The sequence below is a fragment of the Cetorhinus maximus genome, chromosome 1 (genome assembly GCF_964194155.1).
Source record: "Cetorhinus maximus chromosome 1, sCetMax3.hap1.1, whole genome shotgun sequence".
Taxonomy (NCBI): domain Eukaryota; kingdom Metazoa; phylum Chordata; class Chondrichthyes; order Lamniformes; family Cetorhinidae; genus Cetorhinus; species Cetorhinus maximus.
Genome location: NC_135879.1, coordinates 234,158,692 through 234,180,789, shown reverse-complemented (window position 1 = coordinate 234,180,789; position 22,098 = coordinate 234,158,692). Strand labels below are relative to the sequence as shown.

At 43.0% G+C, this 22,098-nt stretch overlaps 1 protein-coding gene across 3 annotated transcripts in view; it reads right to left on the bottom strand.

Annotated features, from left to right (window-relative positions):
- Positions 1–22,098, bottom strand: part of dnaaf9 (dynein axonemal assembly factor 9) — a 253,896-nt gene that overhangs the window by 15,633 nt on the left and 216,165 nt on the right. For all 3 annotated transcript variants that reach the window (XM_078554544.1, XM_078554554.1, XM_078554564.1), the window contains 5 exons: positions 17,908–17,945; positions 15,887–16,022; positions 8,665–8,751; positions 4,759–4,865; positions 2,986–3,060 (listed from right to left, as the gene is read on the bottom strand). In XM_078554544.1, coding sequence (XP_078410670.1) covers positions 2,986–3,060; positions 4,759–4,865; positions 8,665–8,751; positions 15,887–16,022; positions 17,908–17,945 — 443 coding nt within the window. The remainder of the gene's footprint in view (positions 1–2,985; positions 3,061–4,758; positions 4,866–8,664; positions 8,752–15,886; positions 16,023–17,907; positions 17,946–22,098) is intronic.

Genomic DNA, 22,098 nt, shown 5'->3' with positions numbered 1-22,098 from the left:
GATCTCGTTATCTGAGGAAGGGTAGACTTTCCTTAGAGGAAGTGAAACGGAGGTTCACAAAACTGATTCCTGGGATGAGGGCACTGTGCTGTGAGGGCACTGTGCTGTGAGGGGAGACCTGTATTCCCTAGATCTCATTGAAATGTGTGAAAGGTTTATGGGTGGGAAAATGGAGTTGCGGTAGATCAGCCATGACCTTATTGAATAGTGAAGTAGGCTCTTAAGGGTCAAATAGCCCACTCTTACTCGTACTTTTTAAATTGAGTTCAACAAAATAATACATACATTTTTTAATTGTCAAAGTTAAATAAAAGAAACACTGATTTTTATAATAAAAGAAAATGTTGGATTTATTCAGCAGGTTAGGCAGCATCTGTGAAAAGGTAATTAAAGCTAAATTTTTATGTCAATGTAATCAGAAGATGTTAGAGATGAACAGCTCTTAAGCAAATACAGACCCATGAAAATAAATCAAAAGGGATAGATCTATGATAAAGCAGATGTGATTGAATAACAAAAGGAATAGTAGCCCCTTGCAAGAGGAAGCATAAATGTAAATGGCTACAGCAAAGGAGGGGGAGAGTCAGGCTTCAGAAGGGGGTGGATTTCCTGTTGGGACATGGCTGGAAAGGTAGCCTGCACTCCTGGGGTCTACCTACCATTCTTTTACCATGGGAGTTGCCATGAGGAGGCAGCTATCATGGTGAAAGAAAGGAAGGTAGACCCAGGAGTGCAGCTACCTTTCCAGTTGTGTACCAACAGGGAATCCCACCTCCTTTCCTTAGCACCAGCCCAGGCTTCCTCCACTTGCAGTGACTCCAGTGCAGCATCTGCTGTCTGAAAGAAAATGGGGAGGTCATTAATGTCTAAATTTGTTCAACTCAATGTTGAGCCAGAAGGCTGTAAAATGCTGAGAAGAAAGATGTGTTTGCATTGAGCTGCACTGGGACAGTGTAGGATGCCAAGGGCAAACAGTTCAGAGCGGGACTGCAATGGGGTGACCGAGTACTTGGAAAAGTAGCAGCTGATTAAAGAGTATCAGTATGGATTTGTGATCGATAGGTACATTTGACTAATCTAGCTGAATTAGTTTTTGAAGCAACTACTACTAACATGGTGGATAGGGAGTTTGTATGGAAGTTATCCATATGGACTCTCAGAAGGTATCTGATAAGGTTTGGCACAACATTTTATTAGCAAAAATGAAAGCCCTTGGAATTGGATGTAACCTTGTGACATAGGTCAGTAATTGGTTGGTAAATGACAGACAGAGAGCAGGGCTAAAAGGGTACATTCTCTGAATGGAACAAGTGGTGCCCCCCCAAGGATCTGTACTGGGGTCTCAGCCTTTCAACATATACATTAACTACCTAGATGAAGTAATAGAGTTTGTATCCAAATTTGCAGAGGCCTACATTAAGAAGCGTAATAAGTTCTGTGAATTGGAGCTGGAAGTTACAAAGGGACATAAATATAGACTAAGTGAGTGCAAAACTTTGGATGAAGTTCAATGTGGGGAAGTGTGAGGTCATGCACTTTGGATTTGAGAAAGGAAAACCAGGATAATTTCTTAATGGTTAAAAAGCAGGAATTGTTGAGGAGCAAAGGAATTTAAGCGTTCATATGCTAAAAAGCACATACCCTATATTAAATCACTAAAAACTAGTGCATTGGTATAAAAGTAATTAAAAAAGCTAATGGAGTGTTGGTCTATACCTCAAAGAGACTGGAATTTAAAAAAGTGAGGCAGTGATGCTCCAGTTGCACACACCAAGATTAGACTTTTAATGATGTACTGCATTCAGGTTTGGGCAACAAGCCTCAGAAAAATATACTGGCCTCAGAAATTGCAGAATGCAGATACACCAGAATGATAGTGCAAAAGGGGTTCAATGACGAGGACAAATTGTATAACCTTAGTTTATATCCCCTTGAGATTATAGGTTGAAAGGAGATCTGCTCAATGTGTTTAAAATGATCAAGGGATCCAATGGTGTTGATGCAGAAAAACTCTTTGCTCAGGTGGGGAAATCCAGAACAAAAGGACATAATCTTACAACTTAAATACAGCATTATGTCATGCGGAATGAAACCTGGAAGTAATAAGTGGATATTTGGAACTCTCTCCCCAAAAAGATGCTTGCTGGCGCAACTGATTTTTTTTTAACAATTGAGATTGGTAGGTTTTTGTTTGATAAGGATTTCAATAGGTATGGAACAAAGCTGGGTAAATGGAGTTGAGATACAGATCAGCCATGATTTAATTGAATGGCAGATCAGGATTTAGGAGCTAAATGTTCCTGTTCCTATGAGCACTAAAATCATGCATGTAATTTTTCCATACAGTGAATGTTACATATTGGACATTTTTGCAGGTTTAAGCACATTCATTAGAACACAAGAACTAGGAGGAGTAGGCAACTCAGCTCCTCGAGCCTGCCCCACCATTCAATACGATCATTGCTGATCTCATTTCGGCCTCAACTCCAATTTCCCGCCCTCTCCCCATAACCTTTCAACCCCTTACTAATTAAAAATCTGCCTATCTCATCCTTAAATTTATTCAGTGTCCTGGCACCCACTGCTACATTCATGCTACATTAGCCCGCAGCAATATGTGTAAAATAGGTCAAATTGAACAATGAAGATCACAAATATTTCTGATAAACTGTTCCACAGATCATTTTTAAATATCCTGTATATTAGTTGAATGAATGAGGTTAAATCTTAAGGAAGCTGTTCAGTGAAATATCACAGAATCATAGAATGGTTACATCTTAGAAGGGGGCCATTCAGCCAATGTAGTACTGCTGTGCCTGAGAACATGAATTCAATGCAATTTAATGTATCCAATATTAGATCATTCTAATTTTCAATATAATAAGCAATAAAAGTACCTCAAAAGTCACAGAAATTATGTCACCTCAACAGATAAATAAATATGCTACACAAGATGATAGAAATGAAGCCCCAAAATGTAGGTACCTGCAAATTTCAGTTGTGCTCGAATGTGATATATATTTCCAGTGAAAGGAAATGACTTCAGTGTGGTTCTCAAAGCTAGATAACAAGGAAATGACAAGATGACTAAGGATCATTCTGAAGGTATACGTTGGTTTCCACATTAAAAATTCAGCAAATTTGGATAAAGAAGCCCATTCAACATATTTTATCTAATCTTTCCAAATCTTAACTATTTTTTCATTATAGTACTAACTCTTTGTTAAATGAATTCAATATCTGAGCCAACCTTGCTGACAATTCATTCAAGTTGTTGTTGAACCTCTGTATAAATTGCTGAAGCCCAAGTGTGGGGGTTGCTAACCTGCTTCATGAACCAGTGCATCAGGGAGGCTGCAAGATGTAGCGCACATTTCAACTTGGTAGTAATAAAAGATTGATAGCACACACAAAATCTTTATGGAATAGCAAGTGTAACATAGTCTTCAATTTAAAAAGACAAAGGAGCAGGAATTAGGTATAAAACCTAAAAATGCACTAATTTAAAAGAACTATGGGAATGGCTTAAGTAAGAAGATTAGCAATTTTCACCCTGGCAATAACTGGGGAGTTGGCCTCTATACCCTTGAGCTTGGGGAAGAGTCAGGTTGGGCTAGTGTTCCAGAGACCCAGGATAATGTTCTGGGACCTGGGTTCGAATCCCACTATGGCAGATGGTGAAATTTGAATTCAATAAAAATTTGGAATTAAAAGTCTAATTGATGGCCATGAAACCATTGCCGGTCATCATAAAAACCCATCTGGTTTACTAATGTCCTTCAGGGAAGGACATCTGCTGTCCTAACCTGGTCTGGCCTACATGTGACTCCAGATCCACAGCAATGTGGTTGACTCTTAAATACCCTCTGAACAAGGGCAATTAGGGATGGGCAATAAATGCTGGCCTAGCCAGCCACGCCCACAGCCCATGAATGAATAAAAAAATGTGGATATGCAGTTGAGAGGGAGGAAGAAAAAAATGTAAAAATCAATAACTTGAATTTATATAACGCCTTTACTATACTTTACAGGTGAAGCAGGATATTAGGATGGATGATAAAAAGCTTGGCTGAAGGAGGTAAGTTTTAAGGAGTTGCAAAGGAAGAGAAAAACGTGGAGGGGTTTAGGAAGGGAGTTCCAGAGCTTAGGGTCCATATGGTTGAAGATCAGCTGTGTGACTGCTCCTTGCTGAATGACAATGAGTGTAGCTGTGATACATGATGTAGCTCAGCTGGGATAGCACTCTTTGCCTAGGTTTCCAGATATACAATGTCGCTTCAAGTTAAAGTGCTCAACCAAGAGTCAGCCATAGGAGGCCAGGGAAATATTAAAGGATTTTTTGTATATTTTACATTTCAACCTTTCATTTATGTTTTTCCAGTATTTTAGGCACTAGCATGGTAAACATGTCAGACATGAATATTTTCATAACTCTGACAATAATACTCTGCACCGAATGAAGGAAGGAAGGAAAAGACGAACAATATTTTTCATTGAGTCCAATGTAGCATCCCAGTCAATGTCAAAAACCTCAGTTGTGGCTATTAATGCATTAAGTCACCCAGGGATACACATCATCCAGGTATGAAATCAAAATGTTATTCATTACATTCAGGCCCATCTGTTTCTAATCCTAAGTGAATTATACTTTATTGGTTTCATTCAATTGCAACATTGACAGTTTTGAACTCTACCACATGTGAACTAAACACTAATAGAAGAATGGCACTTTCATCTTACCATAAAATTGAAATTTACCTTTGCACTTTGTCGCAAATCGGGCCTTTTCAAGTGGACGGTTAAACCTAATGCAGATCTGAGTCATTTGTGGGAAAATGGATCCTGATCTGAATTTGCCATTCCACCTGGACAAAACATGAAAATATGTAATATTTTCAAATATCCACGAAAATTAAACTTCTCTCAAAATTCTTTTGCTCTACCAATTCTTCATTTTACTAAGAAAGTAGGAAGAAACTTAAGTAAGGAGTCAGGAGGGCAAAAAGGGGTCATGAAAAGTCATTGGCAACCAGGATTAAGGAAAATCTCAAGGCCTGTTATACATATGTAAAAAGCAAGAGGGTAGCCAGGGAAAGGGTAGGCCCACTCAGGGGCAGAGGTGGGAATCTGTGAGTGGAGCCAGAAGAAATGGGAGATACACCAAATGAGTACTTCTCATCAGTATTCACCAAAGAGAAGGACTTAGCAGTCGATTTGTCTAGGGAAGAGTGTGTAGATAGCCTGGATCATGTTGAGATCAAAAAGGAGGTGTTAGGCGTCTTGAAGAATATTAAGGTGGGTAAGTCCCCAGGGCCAGATGGGATCTACCCCAGAGTACTGAGGAAGGCGAGGGAGGAGATTGCTGGGGCCTTGACAGAGATCTTTGGATCCTCATTGGCTACGGGTGAGGTCCTAGAGGACTGGAGAACGGCCAATGTTGTTCCATTGTTTAAGAAGGGTAGCAGGGATAATCCAGGAAATTACAGGCCGGTGAGCTTTACGACAGTGGTAGGGAAATTATTGGAGAAGATTCTTCGTGACAGGATTTACTACCATTTGGAAGCAAATGGGCGTATTAGTGAGAGGCAGCATGGTTTTGTGAAGGGGAAGTCGTGTCTCACTAACTTGATCGAGTTTTTCGAGGAAGTGAAAAGATGCTCGACAATGGAAGGGCACTGGATGTTATCTACATGGATTTCAGTAAGGCCTTTGACAAGGTCCCTCATGGCAGACTGGTACAGAAGGTAAAGTCGCACGGGATCAGAGGTGAGCAGGCAAGATGGATACAGAATTGGCTTGGTCATAGAAGACAGTGGAAGGGTGCTTTTCTGAATGGAGAGCTGTGACTAGTGGAGTTCCGCAGGGATCAGTGCTGGGACCTTTGCTGTTTGTAGTATACATAAATGATTTGAAGGAAAATGTAACTGGGCTAATTAGTAAGTTTGCAGACGACACTAAGGTTGGAGGAGTTGTAGATAGTGAAGAGGATACAACGGGATATAGATCGGTTGGAGACTTGGGCGGAGAAATGGCAGATGGAGTTTAATCCGGACAAATGCGAGGTGATGCATTTTGGAAGGTCTAATACAGGTAGGAATTATACAGCAAATGGCAGAACCCTTAAGTGCATCGACGGGCCGAGGGATCTGGGTGTACAGGTCCACAGGTCACTGAAAGTGGCAACGTAGGTGGATAGGGTAGTCAGGAAGGCATATGGCATACTTGCCTTCATCGGCAGAAGTATTGAGTATAAAAGCTGGGAAGTCATGCTGCAGCTGTATAGAACCTTGGTTAGGCCACACTGGGAATATTGTGTGCAATTCTGGTCGCCACATTACCAGAAGGGTATGGAGGCCTTGGAGAGGGTGCAGAGGAGGTTTACCAGGATGCTGCCTGGTCTGGAGGTTATTAACTATGAGGAGAGGTTGGAGAAATTTGGATAAAAGCAAAAAACTGCAGATGCTGGAAATCCAAAATAAAATTAAAAATACCTGGAAAAACTCAGCAGGTCTGGCAGCATCTGTGGAGAGGAACACAGTTAACGTTTCGAGTCCGTATGACTCTTCAACAGAACTAAGTAAAAATAGAAGAGAGGTGAAATATAAGCTGGTTTATGGGGGGGTGGGACAAGTAGAGCTGGATAGAGGGCCAGTGATAGGTGGAGCTAGCCAAAAGATGTCATAGACAAAAGGACAAAGAGGTGTTGAAGGTGGTGATATTATCTAAGGAATGTGCTAATTAAGGGTAGAAAGGAGGACAAGCAAGGTACAGATAGCCCTAGTGGGGGTGGGGTGAAGGAATTTAAATAGGCTAAAAGGTAGAGATAAAACAATGGATGGAAATACATTTAAAAATAATGGAAATAGGTGGGAAAAGAAAAATCTATATAAATTATTGGAAAAGAAAAAAGGGGGATCGGAAAGGGGGTGGGGATGGAGGAGAGAGTTCACGATCTAAAATTGTTGAACTCAATATTCAGTCCGGAAGGCTGTAAAGTGCCTAGTCGGAAGATGAGGTGCTGTTCCTCCAGTTTGCGTTGAGCTTCACTGGAGCCAAGGGCAGACATGTAGGCATGAGAGCAGGGTGGAGTGTTGAAATGGCAAGCGACAGGGAGGTCTGAGTCATGCTTGCGGACAGACCGAAGGTGTTCTGCAAAGCGGTCACCCAGTCTGCGTTTGGTCTCTCCAATGCAGTTTCCTCTACATTGGAGGGACCAAACGCAGATTGGGTGACCGCTTTGCAGAACACCTTCGGTCTGTCCGCAAGCATGACCCAGACCTCCCTGTCGCTTGCCATTTCAACACTCCTCCCTGCTCTCATGCCCACGTCTGTCCTTGGCCTGCTGCATTGTTCCAGTGAAGCTCAACGCAAACTGGAGGAACAACATCTCATCTTCCGACTAGGCACTTTACAGCCTTCTGGTCTGAATATTGAGTTCAACAATTTTAGATCATGAACTCTCTCCTCCATCCCCACCCTTTTTCCGATCCCCCCTTTTTATTTCCCAATAATTTATATAGATTTTTCTTTTCCCACCTATTTCCATTATTTAAAAAATGTATTTCCATCCATTGTTTTATCTCTACCTTTTAGCCTATTTCGATTCCTTCACCCCACCCCCACTAGGGCTATCTGTACCTTGCTTGTCCTGCTTTCTACCCTCAACTAGCACATTCCTTAGATCATATCAGCACCTTCAACACCTCTTTGTCCTTTTGTCTATGACATCTTTTGGCTATCTCCACCTATCACTGGCCCTCTATCCAGCTCTACTTGCCCTACCTTCCCCACCCCCCTCTTAAACCAGCTTATATTTCACCTCTCTTCTATTTTTACTTAGTGCTGTTAAAGTCATACGGACTCGAAACGTTAACTGTGTTCCTCTCCGCAGGTGCTGCCAGACCTGCTGAGTTTTTCCAGGTATTTTTATTTTTGTTTTGGAGTAACTTGGATTGTTCTCACTAGAGCGACGGAGATTGAGGGGCGACTTGATAGAAGTTTACAAAATTATGAGTGGCATGGACAGAGTAGATAGTCAGTAGCTTTTTCCCAGGGTGGAAGAGTCAATTACTAGGGGACATAGATTTAAGATGAGAGGAGAAAACTTTAGAGGAGATGTGCGGGGCAAGTTTTTTACGCAGAGGGTAGTGAGTGTCTGGAATTCACTGCCAGAAGAGGCGGTGGAAGCAGGTATGATAGTTGTGTTTAAGACGCAGCTTGACAAATACATGAATAGGATGGGAATAGAGGGACACACACCCCGGAAGTGCAAAATGTTTTCGTTTGACAGGCAATATGATCGGCGCAGGTTTGGAGGGCCTAAGGGCCTGTTCCTGTGCTGTACTTTTCTTTGTTCTTACTGCACACAAGGCTGGCTCATGTCAGTGACGAGATAGCTATTACTTTTATTTGTTATCATTTGTGTGTCTTGTTTAAAAGAAAAGCAAGTCTACTCCCAAAAATTCCATCACTTTTTGCACTAAATACCCCATTATTTGAATATAGCAATGCAAATAACACCGCTAATTTAAGGCTGAAAGTTCCAGACTATCTATACAATTTCACATCTTAATTGTTCATCCTTAATTTGATATGTCCTTCGTGCCAGCAGTTCAAGAATCATATTGTAGCACTGGACTTTACAGAATTTTGTCTCTTGCTTACCAGCCAGGAAACATCAAGTAACGTGCTCTCAACATCAAGGGCTCTGAAAAACTGCTTTCAGACAGAATCATTTCAACATCAGCATTCCTATATTTTGGGAAAAACAACAAAAATAGGGTAAATAAATAATAATTTTATGAAGGAGATAATTTGTATTGCTTTTTTTTGCTCGACAGAAAAGTCATGCAGTACACAGTTTTATTCAGTCTGGCAAGCCTCATGCATCCTTGTTTAGTAGCAACAATATTTGTTTCCAAACTTGTATTTTACAGGAACATTGAATACTTTCACTTAAGCTTATTCCACCATCCTTACTTTAGATTCGTAATTATTGTATCTCTTTCATCCACATATTATTAACAAAAACATTAAGAAGTTTAAAATTGTACTTTTTGGGCAGTATTTAACGGAGGCAACGGGGATCCCGCCTGCCGACTCTCCAGCCACACGTTGCCTCTGAGTGCATTGGGTGCACTTAGGAAATTAGGGGCAGCAGTATTTTAGGAAATTAGGGGCAGCCATTCAGCCCCCATCGAGCCTGCTCCATCATTCAGTATGATCATGGCTCATCATTCACTTCAATGCCTTTTTCCCCACATGATCCCCATATCTCTTTACGTCATTGGCATTTAGAAATCTGTCAATCCCTACTTTAAACATACTCATTGCCTGAGCTTCCGCAACCCACTGAGATAGAGAATTCCAAAGATTCACAATCCTCTGAGCAAAAAGGTTTTTCCTCATCTCGGTCCTAAGTGGCTTCCCCCTTATTTTGAAATTGTGTACCCTGGTTCTAGACTCCCCAGCCAGGGGAAACATCTCACCTGCAACTACCCTGTCTATCCCTTTGGGTATTTTGTCGGTTTCCATGAGATCACCTCTCATTCTTCGAAACTCTAGAGAATACGGGCTCAGTTTTCCCAATCTCTCTTCATAGGACAGTCCTGCCATCCAGGGAGCAAGTCTGGTGAACATTCATTGCAGTCCCTCTATGGCAATAATATCCTTCCTATGGTAAGGGAACCAAAACTGCACACACCACTCCAGGTGTGGTCTAACCAAAGTTCTATACAATTGAAGCAAGACTTCACTACTCCTGTACTCAAACATGCCATTAATCTTCCTGATAGCCTGCTGCACCTGCATCTTAGCCCTCAGTGACTTATTGATGAGGGCACCCGGGTCCTTTTGTACTTCTACACTTTCTAATCTCTTAACATTTAGGAAATACTCTGCACATCTCTTCCTCCTACCAAAGTGGATAACCTCACATTTTTCCACATAATGATCCATCTGCCATGTTATTGCCCACTCACCAATTCTGTCCAAATCCTCTCGAAGCTGCTTTGCGTCTCCCTCACAACACACATTCCTACCTAGCTCGGTGTCATCCACGAACTTGGAAATATTACATTTGATCGCCACATCGAAATCATTGATATATATTGTGAACAGCTGGCGCCCAAGTATTGATCCCTGCGATAGCCCACTAGTCACAGCCTGCCAACGTGGAAATGACTCGTTTATTCCTACTCTCTGCTTTCCTTGGGAGTCAGAGAGGTGGCGGACCTGTGAGGACGCAACCTGGAGCAGGAGAGTATAAGTCGGGACCAAGGCTTGAGGCCTACACTTACCTTGGGAGTTGGTGGACCTGTGAGGAAGCAACCTGGAGTGGGAGAGTATAAATCAGGACTGAGGTTTGAGGCCTACACTTATCTGGGAGTCGGAAAGGCACACCAGTCAGCTGCTCAGTACCAGCTGGCGCCGAGTTCGAATGGAGAAAAATAAATAGTGACATTACAAGAAAACCGTAAGTTTATTGGTTGATAATAAACTGCTTTCAGGGACTGTCTTTAGGTTGCTGTAAATTAGAAAAGCGCATTTTTAAAAAAGTAGCTACACTTGGATTTAAGTGAAAAACACCAGGAATAAGGGAAAGTCAGAGATTTAAGTGAGAAACACCAGGAATAAGGGAAAGTCAGGGCCAGTATAATAAAGTAATGTAGAATAAACCAAAATAAAATAGAGTTAAGACATGGCAGCGCAGCTCGGTCGAGTGGAATGTGTGTCCTGTAATATGTGGAAAGTCATGAAGCTACTGGTGTCCTAGACAATCACATGTGCAGGAAACGCTGCCAGCTGCAAAGCCTTGACCTTCGGGTTTCAGAGCTTGAGCAGCGGCTGGGGTCACTGTGGCACATCCATAAGGCTGAGAGCTACGTGGTTAGCACGTTCAGAGAAGAGGTCATGCCACAGCTTAGGAGCCTGGAGGCAGAAAGGGAATGGGTGACTGCCAGGCAGTCCAAGTGACCTTGGCAGGTAGTTCAGGAGTCCCCTGGGGTCCGGCTCACAAATCGATTTTCTGTTTCAGAAGCTGGTGCGGGCGCTGGTTTCTCAGAGGAATGCAGTCAGAGACAAGTTTGTGAAGTCTGAGTAAGGGAGAAAATCATGAAGTCTAAATCATGGTTACTGTGCATGTATGTGACTGCACAGAGGATAATAAATAAGATTGGGGAATTAAAAACGCAGATTGCCATATGAAAATATGATGCTGTGGCGATAACAGAGATCTGGCTCAAGGAAGGGTAGGACTGGGTGTTAAATATTCCTGGGTACAAGGTGTTCAGAAAAGTTAGGAAAGGAAGAAAAGTAGGAGGGGTTAAGGAGAGCATTGCAGTGTTGAGAAAGATGATGTCTCAGAGGGTTCAAGGACAGAATCAATTTGGCTACAGCTAAGGAACAAAAAGAGTGCAACTACATTGCTCGGTATGGTCTATAGACCACCAACAAGTGGGAAGGATGCAGAGGAATAAATCTGCAGGGAAATGACAGAGAGATGCAAACATTACAGAGTAATTGTAATGGGGGACTTTAATTACCCAAACGTAGACTGGGACAGTGGTAGATTGTGTTCAGGAGAATTTTCTACAGCAGTATGTGTCTAGTCCAACAAGAGAGGATGCACTGTTGGGCCTGGTTCTTGGAAATGAGGTGGGCCAAGTAGATCAAAGGCAGAATTTTCAGCTCAGCGTGTGGGTGCGTGCCCGACATGCTTGAGTGTGAAACAGCACACGATAATGTCAGGCAACTGTCCCGATGTAATCACACACTCCCTCGATATTTCAGTCGGCATGTGCGCACAAGAGTCTGCAACGCGCCCGCTGACAATTAAGAGGTCTGTTAAGGCCATTAAAGTAGTAACTGATGGCAAATTTTCGCTGCCCGTCCAAAGTTACGCTGGGTGGGCAGGCGAATCGGCCAGGTGGCCTTTGCATTTTTGAGGAAACCTCATCCAAAGGCAGGAAGAGATTTCCATGATTAATTTTTTAAAAAATTGAAATGTTTTGAAAAAATTTTCATCATCCTTTTGTTGAGGTGTCTCATTCTGATACGTGGACATTTTTCCGAATATTAAATTCTGTTCTTATTGATTTAAAATTTGTCATCTCCCTGAGGCAGTTCTCTGCCTTCGGGGAGCTTTCCTTCCGCGCTCCCCCACGCCAATGCTGACTTCAGCGCTTGCCCTCCTCCTGCCCCCACCCCAACAGCGTTGAGCCTTTCAGTGTTAATTGACCAGCCAGCATGAAATTGCAGTCGGGGACCGATTGCAGTAAGCGGTCTGTTCCCTGACCGCTGATCGTGGCCACCTGCCAACCCGAAAATTCTGCCCCAAGTGTTAGTGGGGGAACATTTAGGAAACAGTGATCATAGTATCGTAAAGTTTAGGATGAGGTAGAAAAGGACAATGTGCAATCCAGAGTAAGAATAATTAACTGGGGGAGAGCCGACTTCAATTGTGCAAGAATGAAGCTGGGCCAGATAGACTGGAACCTGGCGGGAAAAACTGTAGCTGAACAATGGGCTACCTTCAAAGAAGGAATTGTTCGGATACAGTCAAGGTATATTCCCTCAAAAGGGAAAAGTAGGGCAAACAAATCCAGAGCTCCCTGGATGAAAAGGGAGGTAGAAATTAAGGTAAAGAAGAAAAAGTATGCTTATGACAGATGTCAGGTAGAGTATTTGGTTCCCGGTGTGGAGGGATTTTCTTATGAGGAGAGGCTGAGTAGGTTGGGCCCGTAGTTATTGGAGTTTAGAAGAATAAGAGGCGACCTTATTGAAACATATAAGATTCTTAGGGGGCTTGACAGGCTAGATGCTGAGAGGTTGTTTCCCCTTGTGGGTGAGTCTAGGACCAGAGAGCATAATCTCAGAATGAGGAGTCATCCATTTAAGACAGAGGCGAGGAGGAATTTCTTCTCTCAGAGGGTTGTTAATCTGTGGAATTCTTTACCACAGAAGGCTGTAGAGGCTGGGTCGTTAAGTACATTTAAGTCTGAGATAGACAGATTTTTAATCAGTAAGGGAATCAAGGGTTATGAGGAAAAGGCAGGCAAGTGGAGTTGAAGATTATCAGATCAGCCATGATCTCACTGAATGGCAGAGAAGACTCGATGATCCGAATGGGTTACTTCTGCTCCTACATCTTATGGTCTTATAAAATTCAACTGAGAACAAAGCAGAATACAGAAGGTTCAGGGGACAGGTGAAAAAGCAAGTAACAGAAGCAAAGAGGGGTTATGAGAAAAGACTAGCGGCCAACATAAAGGGGAATTCTAAAGTCTTCTTTCGGAACACAAATACTAAGAGGATGGTAAAAGGAGGCGTAGGCCCAATTAGGGACCAAAAAGGGGATTTACACATGGAGCAGGGGGCATGACTGAGGCATTACATGAATATATCTGTCTTTACCAAAGGCTATGGCGACAGAGGAAGAAACACTGTCACTAGAAGGGTTCAAAATTGATAAGAAGGAAGTGTTGGATAAATTGTTGGTACTTAAAGTTGACAAGGCACTGGGATCGGATGAGATGCATCCAAGCACATTTAAGGAAGTAAGAGTGGAAATTGCAGGGGCACTGGCCATAATCCTTTCAGTCTTCCCTATACTCAGGGGTGGTGCCACAGGATTGGAGAATTGCAAACAATACGTCCTTGTTCAAAAAAAAATTGCAAGGATAAGCCCAACAATTGCAGAGCAGTCAGTTTAACTTCAGTGGTGGGAAAGCTTCTAGAAACAATTATTCGTGATAGAATTAGTAGTCATTTGGAAAAATATGGGTTGATTAGGAAGAGCCAGCATGGATTTCCAAAGGGGAAATCATGTTTAACTAACACGTTGGAGTTTTCCGAAGAGGTAACAGAGAGGGTTGATGAGGGTAATGCTGTTGATGTGGTGTACATGAACTTTCAAAAGGCATTAGGTACAGTGCCACACAACAGACTTGTGAGAAATGTTATAGCTCATGGAATAAAAGTAGTAATGTGGATACAAAATTGGCTGTGTAAGAGGAAACAGAGGGTAATGGTCAATGGATATTTTTCAGGCTGGAGGAAGGTTTGTAGTGGAGTTCCCCAGGGGTCAGTACTGGGACCTTTGCTTTTCCTGATTATATATTAATGATCTAGATTTTGCTGTGCAGGGGACAGTTTCCAAGTTTGCCGATGATACAAAACTTGGAAGCATTGTAAACTGTGAGGAGAACAATATAGAACTTCCAATGGGCACAGACAAATTGGTGGAGTGGGCAGATAGGTGGCAGATGAAGTTCAATGCTGAGAAGTGTGAGGTGATGCATGCTGGTAGGAAGAACATGGAAAGACAACATAGAATAAGGGGTACAATTCTGAAGGGGGTGCAGGAGCAGAGGGACCTGGGTGTATCTGTATAGATCATTGAAGGTGACAGGACAGGTGTAGAGAGCAGTTACTAAAGCATACAGTATCCTGGGCTTTATTAATAGGGGCATAAAGTACAAGAGCAGGGAGGTTATGATCAGCTTATATAAGACACTAGTTACATCTCAGCTGGAGTATTGAGTACATTTCTGGGTGCCACACTTTAGGAAGGATGCAAACTCATTGGAGAGAGTACAGAAGAGGTTTGCAAGAATGGTTTCAGGGATGAGAAACTTCAGTTACAAAGATAGATTAGAGCTATTCTCCTTGGAGAGGAAAAGGCTCGGGGGGATTTGATAGAGGTGTTCAAAATCATGGGGGATCTGGATAGAGTGGATAGGGACAAACTGTTCCCGCTCGTAAAAGGATTGAGAGCGAGAGGGCACAGGTTTAAAATGAATTGCAGAAGAAGAAAATGTGATGTGATAAAAAAACTTTTTCACACAGCGAGTGGTTCAAGTCTGGAATGCACTGCCAGGAGCGTGGTAGAGGCAGGCTCAATCAAGGCATTCAAGGGGGCATTAGATGATTATTTGAACAGAAACAATGCGCAAGAGTACGGGGAAAAAACAAGAGAATGGCACTAAGTCATAATGCCCATTTGGAGAGCTAGTGCAGATACAATGGGCTGAATGGCCTCTTTCTGCACCATAAGAATTCTGTGACTCTGCCTGTTAACCAATCCTTAATCCACACCAGTACATTACCTCCTATCCTATGTGTTTGCTAACCAGCTTCCCGTGGGGGACTTTCTCAAAAGCCTTCTGAAAATCCAAGTATACTATGTCCACCGACTTCCCTTCATCAATTCAGTTAGTAACATCCTCAAAAAAACTCCCAACAGGTTTGTCAAACATGATTGCCCATTCATAAATCCATGCTGACTATGCCCAATCAGATTATTATCCAAGTGTCCTTTTATCACATCCTTTATGTTAGATTCTAGGCACTTGACAGTACAGCAGCAGGCCTTCCAGGGATCAAGGACCCTGGGAGTGGAAGCCCCACCTAACGAGAGTTGCCAGAGGCAGGTAGTGCCACCAGTGGCAGTGGCTGCTGCTGGTACAACACCCAGCTGAGTCCTGGAAACGTGGATGGATCCAGGCACAAGTGAATGGTCACGGGTGCAAATCGCAGGCAGGGGGGATAGAGGGGCTCAGCAGCAAGGGCAGTGGGGTGGCTCTCAGGCCCCCCTCCCTTCCTAATGCCGGGTCCCTTGATCAGGCACTGAGTGCCTTTGAATGAGGAACCCCACCCTGGAAGCCTGCACGCAAACACACTAACATTTGTTTGTTGTGTTCCCCATATGGTGAGCCCCCTGCCCACCTTTGGGTCAATGCAGTGCCAGTGGGATGAGGCTATTAAGTAGGCATTAAGTGCCAACTTAAGGGTCTCAATTAGTGGAACTGGGTGCACCTTTTGAATAAACATAGAAATCATAAACATAGGTATTTGAGCAGAAAATTGTAAAAAAAAATTTGAATACCTGGTCACTGCTCCCTTTTCTGCAAGAATGAATGCAATGCTGGGATTTGCTACACGGATCAACTTCTGTAAATGCACCAGAAGCGGATGTCTTTGCTCAGAAGTCAAGCTTGTAAAAACAACATTACTGACCAAGCCTAGAAAAAAAATCAATGAGAAGTTTAAAGACTAATTATTAAATGAAAATATTCATTTTTATGATAATTGGTTTTACTTAATATTTGCATTACTAAGGTGTGATGCTCTTTATAGATTTTATTTGTAAAGAAAATTTTAATTATACATCTGTATTTAAAGAGACGCCCTCCTTATAATTTCTTTTAGTTATTTGGTACTCTACTTTCTATACTTTTCCTCAGTTACAGATTGCCACCATTCAAAAGGTTCCAATGATTAAACCACCTACAACTGAGCTTCACTTTTTCCTTAGTGGTATTCTAGGTATGCCACACTACGAGGCAGTAAGACAATAAGACCAGAAGATCCTCAAGTTCTATTGGTGACTTTGCTGATCTTAGTGTTACAAATATGATGTTTTATAAGATTATGTTTTGGGACTCTTTTTAATTAGGCTAGACTGGAGAAATTAAGGGGTCAAGCAAGCAGGAGTGCCTTGGTTGTTAAAGATTAAAAGGGGGCCCAGGTTGTTTTACTAGGAAGAAGGTACAAGGTGTTCAGACAATGACCAAGGCATTTGTGCTGATGATGAATAGATTGTTAGTCTCCAAAGTCACAGAAAGGTGTTAGGGTTATCAGGTTTTGTAAACTGTTATGCTTTAAACTTTCTATTTAGTTTCAAGATATGAAGAAGTTGGGAGTCTAAAGGCTAGGTAATTAGCATTTGTGCCTGGATACAATGCCCATGTGATTCATGTTGCTATGGAGATGGGCTTTGAGAGTATGATAGGCCATAGGAAGCCATTATAGGATCAGCTTACAAGGTGTTTTCTTAAAATATCACTGAACCTCAGGCCATCAGTCTGCAAGGATCCAAGGGAGGGAGGCAGAGAGGCAGCAATGGTTCACCATGCAAGAATCTGGGTGGGGGCTCACTCCCAGATTGAAGAGGTAGGGTTTGTGAAGATTTAAACAAGGCTGGAGGATTCACATAGCTTTGCTAAAGGGACGAATCTCCAAGTTAATCCTCAATGTAAAAGCCAGTTCAGGGATTAGAAGTTATCTGACTGGAAAAGAAAAAGGAGAGCAAGCTAAGAATCGCTTTGAACTGGTTCCAGGAGAATAGAGTGTCTACTTAAGAGACAGAATAGAGAATAACCATAGGGGGAGATTTTTTCATTTGTTTTAAATGTTAAATGGAGGATCCTTTCTATAGCTCAGTGTATAAGTTGCCTACAGAAATGGTGTTTAGTTAATGCTGCTCTTAGTTTATGTATTACAGCCAAAGTCCGAAAACTTAAAAAATCTTGTTATGCAATTCCTTTAAGTTGGCCAACTGGAAATTAATTTTTCTTTTTTTCAAAAAAGTCACCAGACTCTAGAGGGATTGCAACATTTGTAAAAGCAACACAGTTCAACTGATATAAATTATCTTAGTTTACCACAGTAGGCAGAATGAATTTTTCCCCCAAATTCCTCCCTGCGATATCTGATGGAAAAGCACAAGTACAGACACCATCCAAGAACAGAACTGATGATTGCCTCCATGATCAAAGTTGTAGTAGAAAAGAAAGGTCACTCAGATGGCTGAGTGAATCAATGTACCAGGAAGAATCCAAGCCTAATAAATGCACTGTTAGCTAATGTGGCTGAGAATGAAAAATAATAAATGCAATTGGAAATTAACTTCAAAATCATCTAAAAGTGTCAATTCTGAATGCATAAAAGATACATCTCAAAGCTTAGACAGTGGCTGTCAAAAGATACTAATGTTAGGTCAAAGTACAAATTGGTAAGTCATAAAAAATTCTACCTATATCAGCAGTAATTACGAAAGGAGGGCAGAATATTAAGGGGGAAAGTTATTTTCAGCAACACACAGCCTTGTATATCAATCTTACATACCTTGAGAGCACTGATCCAAAAGTTTGGGGAAAAATAACCTGTAAATAAACAATGCTAATATTAAAGCCACACAAAATTGATATTAGGAAAAATATATTGACATGCCTGTCAGTGAAATGCCATGCAAAAATAATCTGCAAATTGACTAAGAAACAAAGCTGTTTGTTGTCTATACAACTTGCACAAGTTCAAGGTCATTACATTCTGATCAAGCGCACACTCCATTCTCTGCTATCACTTTCAGTCTACTGTATCACAAGGAGCCTCGATACCAGCACCGTGTAAATACACATTTTACGTGGAAGCACTGGAACCCTCAAACTATTGCAATTAATAGCTACAAGCCTGCTTTGTAATAAAAACAATAACCACACAACATTCTGACAAACTAAAAATCGCAAAACTTTAAACCAAGAGTGTTCATTTGGAGGGCAAAAATGCAATGAACTCATCACCTAGCTAAATTAAAAGGCAGTATCTCTTCAAGTGGATTTGCTCCTAATTATAACTTCAATCAGTACAGGCAACGTTTTTTCAAATAAATGCTCACTGTTTGGTGTGGAAGTGACATTAGGAGAAAATAACATGCCTCACCAAAAGATACAGAATGAACTAAAATATTTAAATGTTGACAAGAAAACAAAATCCACCTTCACTTATGAAGAGAGAAAGAACTACAACAAGCTGCAAAAGGGACGAAGGCAGTTGGTCAAGGAGAGAAAAAGCAGCAGCAAATCAAGAAGAAATGTACTGTGCTTACTGACTTTAGCAGATCTGACAGTTGAAGAGTTTCACTGATGAAATTTGGTTAATTTCTACATGAATATTTTGAATTATAATGGTCAAAATCATGCAGAAAATTTCACTGTCACATTATGGGACAAGTTGCTTTCCAACTCTGGCAAGTTGACAAGTTAAGCAAATTCACATACTTAAAAATGGCAGTAGTTTGAGCAATATCAGGAGAACTAATATTTCTTTAGGATTAAAAAGGCTGCATTTTTAGATCATATCAACAGCCCTCCAGCACTCTTGTGGCATCAATTGGCAGGGGTATTTGAGCCAAGTTCTAAACATTAATTAGTACACTATGTTGGAAACTTTTCAGTTTTAAAAGTGAATTGCAATTTACTCTGAACTCTAAGGCTTCGAGGGACATTTGAGCCAAACAAATTAAAAGATATAAAGGTTAAAGGATTTGGCTCAGTTGAAAAGATCCCTGCTTCTGAGTCAAGCCACAGTCATGAGCACATAATCCAAATCTTACACTTCAGTGCAGCACCAACAGGGAGCTGCGCTGTTTTGAGGCAATGTTAAACTGAGGACCTGTTTACCAACCCAGGTGGGTAGAAAACATATAACTTGAAGAAGAGCAAGAAATTCTCCCGAAGTCAATATTTTTCTTCAGCAACCACGTCAGAAACAGTTTAACTGCCATTTGTGTGATCTTAGTCTGCACAAACGGCTGACACAGTAATGAAGGAAAGGGAAAGGAAAGAGAAAAAATGGAAAGGAAAGGACATATATTTACATAGTGCTTTTGGACATCTCAAAGCGCTTTACATCCAATGAAGTACTTTCTGAAGTGTAGTCACTCTTCTCTTGCAGGAAACATTGCGGCTAATTTGCACATGGCAAACTCCCACAAACAGCAATGTGATAATAATGAGCCAAACTGTTTTTGTGATGTTGATTGGGGAATAAATACTGGCCAGGATACCAGGGATAACAACCCTCCCTTCTTGGTAGTGGGGGATTCAATTATGGTAATGCCACTGAACATCAAGGAGCGATGGTTAGATTCTCTCTTGTTGGAGATGGTCATTGCCTGACATTAAAGTGGCACGGATGGCACTTGCCACTTGTCAGCTCAAGCCTGCACATTGTCCAGGGCCTGCTGCATTTGGACATGGGCTGACCCGCTCACTACGTGAACCTCCAGATGCCACTGGAGCAGAACACGGCCAAGGAGATCTACCTCAGCCCATCCAAAGTGAAGGAATTTGAGCTCACTACGGGTATGAAGGAGCAGACTAAAGGTCTGGGACTCTCAGAGACAGTGGGTTTGGTAGGAGAATAAATGCTTTAATATGGGTTTAAAGATTGTATCCATAAATGTGCGTAGCATTAAATCTACTACGCGATGTGTTGCGACCTTGGACTACCTAGCCAAGGTCAAAGCTGACCTGTTGTTTCTGCAGGAGTGTGCGATACCGCACCTCAGCTCCTACAGGCAATGGTCACGATGGTGGTCCCACGGGCCATCGATCTGGTCGGGCGGAAACGACTCTCGTTCCTCCGGCCTGGGTATTCTGCTGCGGGGAGGCAACTTCACCGTCTCCGAGGTCAAGGAGGTGGTGGGCGGGCGACTCCTGGTAGCAGACGTAATGTACAAGAACGCTCCACTCCGGTTAATTAACGTGTACGGCCCGGCACAAGGGGCTGAGCGGCTGGAGGTTTTTCAGCAGCTCCCACTGCTGCTGGCGACCTCCAGGCCGGTCATTCTGGGCGGGGACTTCAACTGCATCATCGATGCGGCTGGACGATCCGGCAGGGCCGGAAGCAGATTGGACGCTACGTCCAGATCCCTGATGGAAACAGTTAAGGATGCCAAGCTGCACGACGTCTTCAGCAACCCTGCAGACGGAGCGCAGCGTAGATACACCTGGTCGCGGCCAGACGGGTCCATTCGTTCCAGGATAGACTTCCTGTTTGTGTCCTGTGCATTCACAGTCAGATCCACCGAGGTCAAGCCGGTGTTCTTCTCTGACCACTGCCTCCTACTGGCGGACTGCCACTTGGAGGAAGACCTGAGGGTGGGCAGGGGGGCATGGAAGCTAAATGTGCAACTGCTGACCCCAGAGAACATTGAGGAGCTCAAGAGGGATTACAAAGGTTGGAGAACCGTGAAACCCCTCTTTGAGTCCCTGACACACTGGTGGGAAGTGATCAAGGGAAGCATCAAGAGGTTTTTCATCCTCAAAGGCACCCAGAAAGCTAGAAAGGAACAGAGGGAAATGTCCCGACTCCAGGAAAAGATGCAGAATCTGCTCCGGCTGCAGTCGATGGGGGTCGATGTCAAGGAGGAGCTCCAAGAGGTGAAGGGCCAGCAAGCCTCGCACTTTGCCTCGGAGGCCTCCAAGATCATCTTCCGTTCCAGAGTCCGCTCCGTGGAGCAGGATGAGACGTGCTCACGTTTCTTCTTCCAAAAGGTACACAGAGAGCGCTCTGTGATCAGCAGCCTGAAGGAAGAAGACGGCTCAGTAAAGTCATCACGGTCCGACATTCTGAGGATCAGCAAATCCTTTTATGCCGGACTGTATGACGTGAAGCCCACGGACAGCACGGCCTCCCAGTCCTTCCTGTCCTCTATCACGGAGGTCCTAGACCACAGTACGCGGGAGAGCCTAGACAAACCGCTAACTCCTGACGAACTGACTAAGGCCCTCGAGTCCTTCGAGAAGAGTAAAACCCCCGGAAGCGACGGCCTGCCGGCGGAGTTGTATTCGGCTCTGTGGGACTTGATCGGCCCAGACCTGCTAGAAGTGTACGAGAGTATGCTCCTGGCCGGCAGCATGTCAGAATCCATGAGGAAAGGCATCATCACCCTCATCTACAAGCACAAGGGGGAAAGGGAGGAAATTAGAAATTGGCGACCCATTTCACTGTTGAATATGGACTATAAGATTCTGTCCAAGGTCATCGCCAACCGGGTCAAATCCGCTCTGGAATTGGTGATTCACCCTGACCAGACCTGCTCTGTGCCAGGCAGGAAGATCTCTGACAGCCTGGCGCTGCTCAGGGATACGATTGCCTATGTACAGGACAGGGGTGTGGATACCTGCCTCATCAGCTTGGATCAGGAGAAGGCCTTTGACAGAATATCGCACACCTACATGGGGGATGTGCTCTCCAAAATGGGCTTTGGGGAGGGAATTCGAAATTGGATCCAACTGCTCTACACTAACATCAGTAGCGCAGTCTCAATCAATGGGTGGGAAACAGATAGCTTTCCGATTAAATCTGGAGTCAGGCAGGGCTGCCCTCTCTCGCCTGTCCTTTTTGTGTGCTGCATAGAACCCTTTGCCGAGTCCATCAGGAAGGATCCGGGCATAAGAGGAGTGACGATCCCAGGCAGTGGAGGCACTCAGGTAAAAGCCTCCCTGTACATGGACGACGTCGCCGTCTTCT